The sequence below is a fragment of the Nuphar pumila genome, chromosome 3 (assembly GCF_984573655.1).
Source record: "Nuphar pumila chromosome 3, dmNupPumi1.hap1.1, whole genome shotgun sequence".
Lineage (NCBI taxonomy): Eukaryota > Viridiplantae > Streptophyta > Magnoliopsida > Nymphaeales > Nymphaeaceae > Nuphar > Nuphar pumila.
The window spans coordinates 121,697,490-121,710,640 of NC_143251.1; the positions used below are offsets into that span (position 1 = coordinate 121,697,490).

The window sequence follows — 13,151 nt, forward strand, 5'->3', positions numbered from 1 at the left end:
TGGTATACTCTCTTGACGATTTCTCTACCCCCTTTGTCTCAATTAAAATCTTTTCAAACTCCTATTTTCCGATCATGCCCTTTTTTCCCCCAATCATTAAAAGAAATAAAGGGAAAGAAAAATTAAACTGAATAGAAGGGAAATAATGGCAAAATCCATTTCTTCACAAAAACATGGCGCAAGATGTTACATCTACCCATCCAACAAACATTAGCCCAAAGAAATAAGGAAAAGTGAATCTAAATCAAAACAATTGAAAAACAAACTTGCAATTTGGTTAAAACCTTAAAAAGATTATAGAAAATGGGTCAGATAGTTGCTTGCATGTGCTCAAGGAACAACTTCAAGAGATTGTTCTCATACAAGAGGTGTCAGAAGAAGCAATAATCATCATGGTCATATCACAAATAAAAGAAAAACATAGAAAAATAGCAGGAGATAATGTAAGAAAGATGCCACATGAAAACCATGAAACAAAATGAGAAAAATAACATAAATGGAGGAAATCGCTCAGAACAGTTTGCTTATCTCTGCTCAAAGAACAAGCTTTAAAAGTTGTTCTCGTACAAGAGGTGTCAGAAGAATCATTGATCATCATGGCCATTAAAAAAATGCAAAAGAAGACAATGTTAGAAAGATATCCCATGAGAAGAAGGAAATTAATTGGGGAGAAAAATAGAAAAAAGAAAAATAAGAAATGGATCATAAATTGCTTATCTCTGCTCAACGGACGATCCATAGAAGATCATTCTTATGCAAGAGGTGACAAAACAAACATTTCATTAACCAGATGAGCAAAAAACTAAGCAACCATTTGCATAACATATAATAAACAAGAGACACACTAAGAAACCAATTGCAAAACCAACAATAAACTAAAACACAACCAATTAAAAATGGGATAATGGTACACTCACTTGACGATTTCTCTGCCCCCTTTTTCTCAATTAAAATCTTTTCAAACTCCTATTTTCCTATCATGCCCATTGTTCCCCCAATCATTAAAAGAAATAAAGGGAAAGAAAAATTAAACGGAATAGAAGGAAAATAATGGCAAAATCCTTGTCTTCACAAAAACATGGCGCAAGATGTTACATCTACCCATCCAACAAACATTAAATATTCCACATAAAAACACTTGAAAAACAAACTTGCAATTTGGTTAAAACCTTAAAAAGATTATAGAAAATGGGTCAGATAATCGCTTACATGTGCTCAAGGAACAACTTCAAGAGATCGTTCTCATACAAGAGGTGTCAGAAGAAGCAATAATCATCATGGTCATATCACAAATAAAAGAAAAACATAGAAAAATAGCAGGAGATAATGTAAGAAAGATGCCACATGAAAACCATGAAACAAAATGCGAAAAATAACATATATAGAGGAAATCGCTCAGAACAGTTTGCTTATCTCTGCTCAAAGAACAAGCTTTGAAAGTTGTTCTCGTACAAGAGGTGTCAGAAGAAGCATTGATCATCATGGCCATTAAAAAAGGCAAAAGAAGACATAATCTTAGAAAGATGTCACAAGAGAAGAAGGAAATTAATTTGGGAGAAACATAGAACAAAGAAAAATAGGAAATGGATCATAAATTGTTTATCTCTACTCAACGGACGATCCATAGAAGATCATTCTTATACAAGAGGTGACAAAACAAACATTTCATTAACCAGTTGAGCGAAAAACTAAGCAACCACTTGCATAACATATAATAAAAAAGAGAGACACACTAAGAAACCATTTGCAAAACATACAATAAACTAAAAGACAATCAATTGAAAATGGGAAAATGGTATACTATCTTGACCATTTTCTTACCGCGTTTTTGTCAATTAAAATCTTTTCAAACTCCCCTTTGTTCCCCTATTCATTAAAAGAAATAAAGGGAAAGGAAAATTAAAATGAATAGAAGAAAATTAATGACAAAATCCTTTTCTTAACAAAAACATGGTGCAAGATGTTACATCTTCCCATCGAACAAACATTAGCCCAAAGAAATAAGGAAAAGAGATATTCCGAATAAAAACACTTGGAAAACAAACTTGTAATTTGGTTAAAACCTTAAAAAGATTATAGAAACTCCTCTTTGTTCCCCAACAAATCCATCATCTGATTCTTTTTCACAAGACCTGTCATGCTTTTCTTCTCTATCTCCTTCAGTAACTTGATCTCTTTCCTTCTTCATATCTTTGGAATCCCTTTCACCATCCTTCCATATGTCAAATTCTTTTGTTCGACGAAGAGGGGTGAAGAGAAACAGCCGACGGAGAGGGGGATCTGGCAGAGGAGTCCATGGGGAGACGCTCCCGCGCTGAGCAGAAGAGGGACGCACGCCGAGGCTCAGGGTAGACGCTCCTCCGACATGCTAAACCCGTGTTCTGTAGCAGGACGGAGGACGGAGAGGGAGAGGGAGAGGGGAGCGGGAGAGGGAGAGGAGAGGGATTCGACCGAGAGGGGAGCGGGAGAGGGAGAGGAGAGGGATTCGACCGAGGAGAGGGGAGCGGGAGAAGGAGAGGGAGAGAGAGGAAAAGAGGGAAGATTCGGCGGAGAGGGGTGCGGGAGAGGAAGAGAGAGGAGAGGGATTCGAAATCCCCAAATGCAATGCTTTAAGTACGTTGTATGCACACCACCGTTGGATCTAAACGAGATCCAACGGTATACAGCATTTAGCACAGACCCATTACTCTCTCTCCCTTTATATAGAGAGAGAGGGGTTGGTGGCTGCTAACTGCGGTGCTAACCGGGCTTTCCAGGGATTTTTTCATGTATTACTGAAATATGACCGTACATATGTGTTTGGCACTGTCTATTTACTGGGAAACAACATTTTTTTTTTAAAGGTGAACTGGGGTTAGTCCGACTCCTGCGGTTATACAACAATACCATTGAGATTTGAACTTGCAACGTCACAAGGTGACGTGCACTTATAGTGACAAATATCACAAGATTTATGAAAATCTCGTGATAATATCACAAGAAATTTCTTGAAAGTTTAAAATGGCAATTTCTTGCGATATATTCAAATTATCGTGAGATTTATGAAATAAACATAAATTTCACAATTTAAATGCAATATTTACGTTTTAAACGGCTATTTATCACAAAAAAATTGTGTGTTTTTATTTTTAAATAATTTTTATTAATATTTTCTTATAAAAAATTAATTTTTTATTTTTTAAATTTATTTTTTTATTGCTGAGATTTTGCCAAAAAATGCGAGATTTATGAAAATTTTCCAATTTATCGCGAGTTTTTGAAAAATGAGAAATTGCCGATAAAAACACCCCATTGGTAGGAAAGGGCACGTGGATCATGTTTTTTTTATGAAAAACATGATCTTCTAAGAATATTTAGAAGTCTTTAACTTTTTATTTTTTAAACTCTATAAAAACCTACCTATGAGAAGGTAGGCGTTGCACCCATTGAAAATAAGATGAGAGAGAATCGTTTACGGTGGTTTGGACATATTCGACGAAGGCTTAATGATGCTCCAGTTAGAAGGATGGAGAAATGAAAAAATATATTAGTTAAAGGAGGTCGGGGTAGGCCCAGGAAGACATTGATAGAGGTGATAAGAAAGGATATGAATGCTTTGAACCTCACCGAGGACATGGCAATGGATAGAAATAAATGAAGGAGAAGGATTCATGTGGAAGACCACATAATGATTTTCTTTGTTGGTTCATATCGCCGACCCCAATTGTTTTGGGATGAAGGCGTAGCTGTTGTTGTTTGTTGTTGTATAAAAACCTACCTATAGAAATACGGAATCAAGCATGTAGAATGGATTTGTACAATTAGATTCAAGGGGAAACATGAGAAACCCTTCCAAAGCAGAGTTAGCACAGCGGTTAGCAGCTACTACCTTCTCGTATATGTGTCTGTGCAGAGCTGTGATTAAAGAAAAAGGGGAAAGAAAGACGTGTTTGAGATGGCTACAAGTGGATGGACAAGCATATTGATGGCTCATTTAGACAAAAACTATCACTACTTTCATATACATTGATGACATTATACCAACAATATCATGGATCCAAGTACACGGTATTGAAGCATCGTCGATTCGCTGACATTAATCTGAAGAGCTTAGTGTTCCTCAGATCATAGAGGGGAAGGGGATCGTGTGTGGATTGAGTTATCCTGTCTGGCATTTTCATCTTTTCCTGGAGTTGTAGTGCATCTTCCACTGTCTTGATCACATGGTCAAAGCATACATAACGTCCGCCTGCACCTCTATGCATGTCCTCATAGACCATGACGTGTGCCTTTGCCACTTTGCCAACACTTGCAGTAGCCAACAATCCACATGTGAACATTTCTTGGGCACCTGCATATGGCATGAGATCAGATGCTTGGATTGCTCTTGAGATGAATTATGATATGTTTGGATGCAGATGCTTGGTGGCTCAGGGCAATGCTATCTGGTTTTTGAGATCTTGGGGACAAATTTTGAATTGTTGGTTCAAATGTTGGCGTTTGTTCAGTAGCTAAACAGGTCATGGCTGTATTGTAGGTCAGAAAATGGGCATTTCTTGTCTAGTTGGGGTACAACTATGTAGCTCAAACTTGGCCATGCTTCATGTGGTGCCTAAACACAAAATTGTCTTTGATTAAAGAAGTGGATATGATATATTTAGTCCATATCTGACATAATTGAGATGGAGGATAACCCTGATTTTAAACACACACGTTTGTAAGCAAGAAAAAATCTAGTAAGAAAAGAAAATTTTGCCTATGAAAAGTTTTGATATGATATTTTTTTTTTAATAAGAAAATCTTTAAAAAAATAAGAGGGAGATGATGATGGAGCTTGTTAGGCAGGATATTTAGGGAGGTGAGTGATATTGATTGGTGGTGTAGCTTCACCCACATGGTTGTCTAGGAAGTAGGTGATGATGGATGATGGTGGAGCTTCTTTGGCACGGTTTTCTAAGAGGTGAGTGGTAGTGAGATGGATGGTGGAAAATCACCGTGGAGAGGGCAGGTTTCGGGAGGTGGGTGATGTTGAGATGATTGGTGGTGTCGGAGCTTCTCCGTTCAGGAGGTGGGTGATGATGGGTAGTATTAGTGATGGTGAGATGGATTGTGGTGATGGATGGTGAAAAATAGTCAAGGGTGGGTGAAATGGATGGTGTTGGTAGTGGCGGTGAGATGGATGGTGGTGGTATTGAGAGAGAGAGAGAGCACCAAATTTTCCTCTTACTCTAACCCCATATAAAAAAAGTGTTTTTTAGAAAAACTCTCAAATAGAATTTTTCTCCCGTTTGGAAAGGTCAGAAAAATCGTAAGAAATTTTCATTTTTTATCACTTTTCCTACTTTCTCACTTTCAAACGTGACCTATGTTCCTAAGCAAGTTTTTTGTCATAAAAAAGAAAAATCTGTGTCAATTCTAAAGTATGCCCAACAATTGGATATTTCACTACTAACAGGATATTCCAGGAAATGAACAAAATGTAATATAAGGTTAGTACCTTTGAGATATGCGATGGATCCGGTGGAATTACTGTCATAAAAGCCTGGCCCCGTAATAAGTGCTGGGCAAATGGTGGCTAGATTCACATTCATTTCTTGAGCTTTCCTCCAAGCAGCCTTCTCTGCCATGGTCTTACCTAATGCAAGCCAAAGCTGCCACATTCAACATGATACTGTAAGCACCAAAAAGGATTAAAAAAGAAAAAAAAGAAAGACTTGATTTGAGCACCAACTTAAAGTGCCAAGATATTTATTTGAACAGCCCACTGTCAAGCAAATTGCTTGAATATGTAGATTTGGATTCACATTGTTAAGAAAGCATTTGTCACTAAAAATTATCAGACCCAATGGACTGGGGCGGGGGTGTGGGACAAGGTCTCCACCCCCGCCCCCATCTCAAAATCCTGCCTCCATCCCCACACGGGTTTCAATTTTAACCTCCAACCCCGCTTCAGCTCCTTCATCCCCAGTCCAAATGGGGTGAGGCGGGGCGGGGCCCTGTTTTCGCTCGGTTCACTGCCATCCTTAAAGAAAGATTGGGGACAGGGTGGGGTGGGGCGGGTCGGGGCCCCATTTTTCATCGGTCCACTGTCATCCCTAAAGAAGGATCGGGGACGGGGCAAGGCGGGGATTGGAGGTGGGGTGGGGCGTGAGCCCATTTTTCATCGGTCCACTGTCATCCCTAAAGAAGGATCCGGGACGGGGCAAGGCAGGGATTGGAGATGGGGTGGGGAGGGAAAAAGTGTAAGTTCATCCCTGCACGGGTTTTGATTTTAACCTCAATTCCTGCCTCCATCCCCGGTCCAAACCGGGTGAGGCGGGGTGGGCTCAGTTTTCACCCGGTCCACTGCCATCCCTAGTTGAGTATTAGTTATTTATCACTGTATATATTCATATACATATGCTTACCTTCTTTTGCCTGCATAGACTTTCATGGCTCCAACAACTCTCATCTACGATGGGTCCAAAGTCTGGATCGGTGGTGGGCTTCCATATGCATGCCAACAATGAAGACGTACACACGCATTTTCTCACAGATGATGTCCTGGAGCAGGCCTCGATCACCTTCTCAGCAGCCTTTGCCTCCAAATCAGCCAAATGTTTCTGCGTTCATTTTTGTACAATATCAACTCAATACAATGGTGTATAAATTGGCAATCAACACTTCATGATGGCAACCATGTCTCTAGCTAGTACCGGAGCTTAAAGAAACATTTTCAAACTAAAGGTTAAAAACAACACTTTATACGGGTCTTAATCATTAATTAATTTCATGTCGCTATTTGACAGCTTCATTGAAAAGATGACAAAGTCATACGACCAAAAGAGGATGGTAGGTTTTTTTTTTTTTTTTGATAGGCTGCACACAAAGATAAAATGGCCACCTACACTCTACGTCAAAACTACAATACTCACATTGGTCATAGCAAGGGCAGATAAGGTCATATTGTATATAACCAATGGTGAAATGGCTTATATTCAATCCTGACTGCACAAGCATGGGTCCACACACATCTTCATCAGATGAGATGTTTGTTGGAGACATGTTTGCAGTGCCCTGTGATTCTTGATTTTTATCAAGATCTTGTGATTGTAAATCACAACCTCAACTCATAGTAAAACATGAGAAAAGTACAAGTTGTGATTGTGATAGGCAGCTTTGATTGCTTTTGCATTGAATATTGTAAAAGTTGGTTACAAGATTGACCCAATGACCAACAATGACAGCTTTTACATGTCTCAGCCTCACTGGGCCTTCTTTGTGGGAAAATTCAGCCATTAGTGGTTTTCCATAGAACCATGTGGTCAGAAGATTAAAAAGATAATACTGGTTCAAGTTCTCATATGGGAGCCTCATGAAGGAGTCTGGATCAGGTGCAATCACAATTGTACAAATGCAATATGCTGCTTCACCTGAGTGCCCTCCATCAATATGCCGCTGCACCTGAGCGCCTTCTATCGGCTGTACAACAGCAGATGGAGGGCGTTCAGGTGCAGTGGCACATTCCTTTTGTGCAAATCTGGCCTCTGAGCCTCAAGAGGGCAGCCCATCTCACACGCCATCATCACTCCCGCAAGAAAGGATCCTTCAAACGATGGATGCATGAAACACTTTCTCATGACTTTTATATCCTTGAGATTGAAATCATAGGAGAAAAAAAAAGGAGACATACCGTGTATCCTGAGATGCCCGCTGCATCAACAAAAGCAGAGGTGTGAAAGACCCCATGACATCCATCGAAGGCTTCACACAGGCTCTCTATCTCCATCACCTTTGCCACCACTATCTGCACTCTGTTCCTTGCCGTAGCAAACACCTCCATTTCACTAAGTTTCTCCAGATGCTCTATATGAGAACCAATCAATAGTGAGTATTACCAAAGAAAAAAAGAAGAGGGAACGAATTAAGTGCTCCTAGAAAGAGAGCAGAAAGGCTGAAAAATGAAGAGAAGCATGAATTTGAACACAGGCTCTAGGAGCAACAGAGGACTTAAACAAACTAATTAAACACTGTTTGAAAACATATTCTCGAGAGCAGATCCAGTGATCGTCAGGCCACACAAAACACAGAAAATCGCTGCCCGATTTCTGTGTTTGTGTTGTCTCACAGAAAATCGATACACACAGCAGCGATTTTCTGTGTTTTGTGTGGACCGAGTACTTTGTTAAAGGGATGATATGATGATACCTTCATTGTCCACCCCAAGACGCACGCGGTAGCCCTGCAGAAGAAGCTCCCCGGCAATCGATAGGCCCAAATAGGAGATGCCACTTGTTACGCACACCACCTTCTCCCTGGACTCGACGGCTTGAGCAGCTATCAGATCTTGTTCAGCAGGCTTCCTTCGGATGGTCTGCGTGATCATGAGCTTCATCTCTTCCATCTCGGCCTTTAGGCTCTCCATTGTCCTGATGATCCCCATGCTTATTTCCTTCCTTAACACCAATTTTCTCTGCTACCAACTTTCTCAGCTGATAAGTTTCTGCCAATGGCCTTATGTAGGAGTTAAAAAAAGGCCCCTCAATCCAAAGAGTTACGCAGAGGGCTTCTTCTTCAACCCTATGAAAATTTCAGCAGATAGAAAAGTATTGAGAGAGAGCGAGAGGTTCTCGACATATATAACACCGGGTTTGTACTTTCCTAGAAACTCAGTATTCCCAAAAATTCAAAAATAGTGGCAGCCTTGCATGGTAAACACTACAATTATAAAGGGGAAAGTGTTTGCCACCCCCCTGGACAAGGAAACACGGCCCTTTTCAACTGTATTCTTTCCTCATAAAATATGATTATTTAAGAGTTGAAAATTTGGTATATCGTAGGCTAGGCTGCTATTTTTTAATTTCCAGAAAATCCGAAAAAATATTATTTATGAGTCGGTTTCTATCTGGCAACTTTTTTTTACCAACAGGGGCTCCGCTTGCCTGGTAAGACTCGTAAGAGCAGGGACGTTGCAAGTTCAAAACATAATAGTATCAACGGGAAGGGGTCTGACTAACCCCAGCTTTCCTTTAAAAAAAAAAAAAGAGGTCACTTCTTATGCAGCCACGTAGCTGCACTGCTGATCACCATCTTACTTTCTTATGCAACATGAGAATTAACATCTATTTTTTTAATTACTTAAACATTATTTATGTTTTTGCTAACTTTAATGGACTCCACATGGCACAAGTAGGTATGATTTTCATTCTAATTCATCATAAAAGTCGTTGGCCACCACTTTGGGCACAAACAATACAATTCGATTTCGCATTTTTCATTGTCATGTAAGCCACAATTTCAATATCATGCCCAAAATGTATTGGAACAATTCATTAGCACACAATTTCTTTGCATTTTGTCAATTAATAAAAAAAATACAATTTTTCAATAGAGGGTTCGTTGCCCACGAGGGTAGCAAACATTACTCTATTATAAAGAATTCACAAATGATGATAGTCATGCATGGTGAATGAGAAATGTTTGCTACCTTTATGGGTTCTAAACTCAAAACTCTAATTTATTTTTCACATCTAGCCCCCTTCAGGCATGATATGTATGTTTGGATTAATAAAAACTGTTCCTTGAATAATGTTTGCAGGTTTAGTCTGAGATTCAGGCTCTCACAGGTTTCAAAGATTTGACTGGACCTCATTGGCCTGGAAAAATTTTCAAGATCTATGAATTGGGTCTGAAAGCTAACCGGTGTACACTTTTATGGTTAAATTTTTAGAATTTTTTGGCTATAGGACTAGGCCTAAGAAATTTTTTGAAAGTAGTAAGTCAGAAACAAGTCAGGATTCAACATAGTTTCTGATAGGATCCGGTAAAAAATACGATATCAACATATAAAAAATTGATTTTCTCTATCTGTAAATTGGGTTTAGTCTAAGACAGGTTAAACTAGCTAGGGTAATTTTATGAGGATTTTTTAAGGTTGTCTAACTTTAAAAACATGAACTTTTAAAATTGGATTGGGATGCAGGCCTATGCCGAACCTTTTTGAAAACAAGCAAAATGAGGTCTGTCTTCCGGATGGATCAAGGGAATCCAATATCGGATTCTAACGAATAAATACTTGATCTAGAATTTGCTATTGAAAGTACAAATGTTGCACTGATCTCGTGACATCGCTTTTAGGGGAGATCCGAATGCTGATAGTCGCGGTTGGCTCTAATACTACTGTTAGAACCCGAACTTCCGTGAAAGACAATTTTACAGTTTCAACATGCAAAATAAGGCACAACATAAAAGTGAAGCATGCACCGCATGAAGGAGGGCATGCAGCGATGGGGAAGAGAGATGCCTCTCGTGAATGGTTTCATAGGGATGCATTAGTGGATAAGGGGTTGACTGTAAGGGGTGAAAAAATGTGTTCTCTCTGAGTTGATGATGGACGTGGAAGAAGCGAGAAAAAATACATTCTCTCACTGAATCAAGAACGAAACTTAGAGAAATCTCTTAATAAACTTTATTAAAATTAGTAAATTATGCAAAATACATCTATATATAGATTTACACGAAGACAAAACAGTAAAATACATATGCACAATCCTACCTTAGATAAAAGTCTTGGGGGGCCGTCTCACCAAAGTCTCAGCCTGGGCAGAACTTGAAGCTGGGCAAGTTTCACTGGGAGTTCTAGGAGAAAGGAAAACCCCCTCTGTGCAATCTCAACTGGGCAGGACCTAGCTGAGGCATATCAGATCAGGAAAGGGTGTGTAACAGTTAAGTACATCCATGGGGTTAGGTTAATTAGGTCAAAACAACCTTCCTCTATGAATTTCAACTAAGGGTTTGGAACCCACGAGGTAGCAAATATAATTTTTTACGGTAAAATCATAATTAAATATAACAAATAGAACGAATGGGGGCTCCCCTTGTTTGGTAGGAGCAGCTAGTGCACATCATTGTATAACTCTGCTTAACCCCAACTTGCATTTCAAAAATAAAAAATAAAACAACCTTCCTCTATGAATTTCAACTAGGGGGTTTGGAACCCACGAGAGTTAGCAAATATTTTTTGCCATGGTAAAACCATAATTAATTATAACAAATAACACCAAAGGGGCTCGACTTGTCTGGTAGGAGCAGCTAGTGCACATCACCCTTGTGTTGGGATGTTGCAAGTTTGAATTCCAATGGTATGATTGTATAGCTGGTAGGGGTCTGCTTGCCTTTCAAAAAAGAAAAATTATAACAAATTGCAATGGCCGTGTGCATGATAGTTACCAAAGTAAGAAGTGAAGCCACATGAGAAACAAGTTTGTAAGAAAGCAGCCTAGACGTGGTGTGTTTAACTTTTCGGAAGCGCTTGATCAGTGTCGGTGATCTCACCCGGGGTTTACCTCGGAGCGGGGCGAGCCCATTAAGTGACCTTGTTCTCGGTGAGGGTTCCTTGTCATAAAAAAAAGCTTTTCAGAAGGGAGAGCAATAAACAATGTTGGAAATGGCCATGGAATGATGTAAAAATGCAGTTTAATCTCATGTTTCTAATCTAATACAAAATTTAAGTGTTTTCAATAAAGTTATTCATTATATGTAAAATAAAAGAAAGTATAATTCTTTTATCAACATTGAAACTGGCATCCATAATATCAAGTAATCTCATTTTCACATTCGAAAAAACAAGTTTTCATTTTGTAGAGCTAATTAAAACGAGTTAATTTCTATTATAAAAGCTTTAAAACCTTGAATTTGTTGCGCTTTTGAGGCGAGCTTTCTAAGAAGCCAACTTATAACGTATCAAGAGGCTTCAGGTAACTATCAATATGATGTTGAATCCAAAAAAACAAAACAAAAAAGCTGACCTTGATGTTTGCACACTAGTGCCACCAGGTTGGACCACCTTCCAACTTTGGGAGATGGGGGGAGAAAATCAAGTCTTACTTGTATATAGGGATGTCAATCAATTGGATTTTATCCAATATCTGACCGAATTTGATTCCGTTTAGTTGCGTTTCAAGAGTCAAAACTATATCCGCTTATAATCGGATTCACGGTTTTAGTTTTTTGATATCACCAAATATGTTTACATGTAGAAAAACAGATTTGGTATGAGCTTTTCACCATCCGAATCTGTTTGGCCCACATCCCATTAGTCTGATATGGTAATTGATCACATCCTATCTGAATCCGAACTGTTTGCAATTGTACATTGTGTTCAATATCCTACTTTGGCAGTTGTGATTGTGGGGCCCACCCACATATCCGTCAAGCGAGATGTGCGGTGGGGGATCGAGTATGATCGAAGAATCCGTTATATACAATATGACCTGACCAGCTGGTCAGCAGTCCAAGTTTGATTGTGGTGGGAAACCGTTATCTCACTGGTCATCAAAACCAGTTTGAAAGATTGAATTTCACATACCTAATCGAAGCAAAGACCTTAATCGAAGTCCTCCACGGCCAAGAACCAACGCGTTCAGAACTTTGGAAAATTCTTCTCGTTTTTTGCGTCTTTTTTCTAGAGAACAAGGAACAAGGTCAATTCTAAAAAGTGAACGGCATTTGTGGGGGTAGAAACGTGTCCCATGTGACGTGGTATTGGTGCAAAGACCAACCAATGTGACACCTGTTGATCTGTGGGAATGACGGAACCTGTGACCGCTGAGGGTTTGATTGCGCGGCAAAAATGATGTCAGAAGTAGGGATGGCAGTGGACCGGAGATGAAGGGTATGAAACGGGGATGGAGGCGGGGATGAAGGTTAAAATCCATCCCCGTTCCGGGATGGAGGCGGGGATGGACGTACACTTTTCCCCACCCTGCCCTGTCCCCGTCACGATCCCCGCCTCATCCCCACCCCGACCCGTCCCTGCCACTTTTCCCCGCAATAACCCGCCCCGCCCTGCCCCATCCCCGTTTGAACCGGGGATAGAGGATGTGAAACGGGGATGGAGGTTCTAATCTTTGGGCGGGGTGGGGGTGGAGACCTTGTCCCCCGCCCCGCCCCACTGCCATCCCTAGTCAGAAGATCTACGTTGACCGTAGCTGTCCAACTAGACAGTTAAGATTACTCTACAAGCGAAAATGTGGACCAATCCTAGTCATAGGTTGGACAAGTATGATTGAATGCGGTACAGATCCAACCATGATGGGACCATTGTTGTGGAAGTTCAGAGGATTCGGCTGAAAATGAATTCTAATACACTTTAGTAATCCAGCCAACCATTTATTACGTGCATATTTCTTATG

General features: G+C 39.9%; 1 protein-coding gene and 4 non-coding genes across 5 annotated transcripts; all 5 read right to left on the bottom strand.

Moving 5' to 3' along the window:
* Positions 1-305: 305 nt before the first annotated feature.
* On the bottom strand, positions 306-398 carry LOC149843545 (small nucleolar RNA snoR1). The gene has a single exon (XR_016431231.1). It is a non-coding gene; the product is annotated as a small nucleolar RNA snoR1 (small nucleolar RNA).
* Positions 399-507: 109 nt separating this feature from the next.
* Positions 508-602, bottom strand: LOC149843546 (small nucleolar RNA snoR1). The gene has a single exon (XR_016431239.1). It is a non-coding gene; the product is annotated as a small nucleolar RNA snoR1 (small nucleolar RNA).
* A 588-nt stretch (positions 603-1,190) lies between these two features.
* LOC149843547 (small nucleolar RNA snoR1) lies at positions 1,191-1,283 on the bottom strand. The gene has a single exon (XR_016431236.1). It is a non-coding gene; the product is annotated as a small nucleolar RNA snoR1 (small nucleolar RNA).
* A 109-nt stretch (positions 1,284-1,392) lies between these two features.
* LOC149843548 (small nucleolar RNA snoR1) lies at positions 1,393-1,487 on the bottom strand. The gene has a single exon (XR_016431238.1). It is a non-coding gene; the product is annotated as a small nucleolar RNA snoR1 (small nucleolar RNA).
* A 2,462-nt stretch (positions 1,488-3,949) lies between these two features.
* LOC149843549 (cinnamoyl-CoA reductase-like SNL6) lies at positions 3,950-8,470 on the bottom strand. The gene is made up of 5 exons (XM_090001860.1): positions 8,167-8,470; positions 7,652-7,824; positions 6,387-6,581; positions 5,477-5,630; positions 3,950-4,330 (listed from the first exon to the last, which is right to left on the bottom strand). The coding sequence occupies exons 1-5, from the start codon at positions 8,399-8,401 to the stop codon at positions 4,029-4,031; spliced, it is 1,059 nt and encodes a 352-aa protein (XP_089857986.1). The 5' UTR covers positions 8,402-8,470; the 3' UTR covers positions 3,950-4,028.
* Positions 8,471-13,151: the final 4,681 nt, after the last annotated feature.

Coding starts and splice junctions, on each gene's coding strand:
- LOC149843549 (XM_090001860.1), bottom strand. CDS start 8,401: ATGGGGATCATCAGGACAATGGAGAGCCTAAAGGCCGAGATGGAAGAG. Junction 7,825..8,166: donor TCTTGGGGTGGACAATGAAG/GTATCATCATAT, acceptor GTTCTCATATAG/AGCATCTGGAGAAACTTAGT. Junction 5,631..6,386: donor GTCTATGCAGGCAAAAGAAG/GTAAGCATATGT, acceptor TGAATGTGGCAG/CTTTGGCTTGCATTAGGTAA.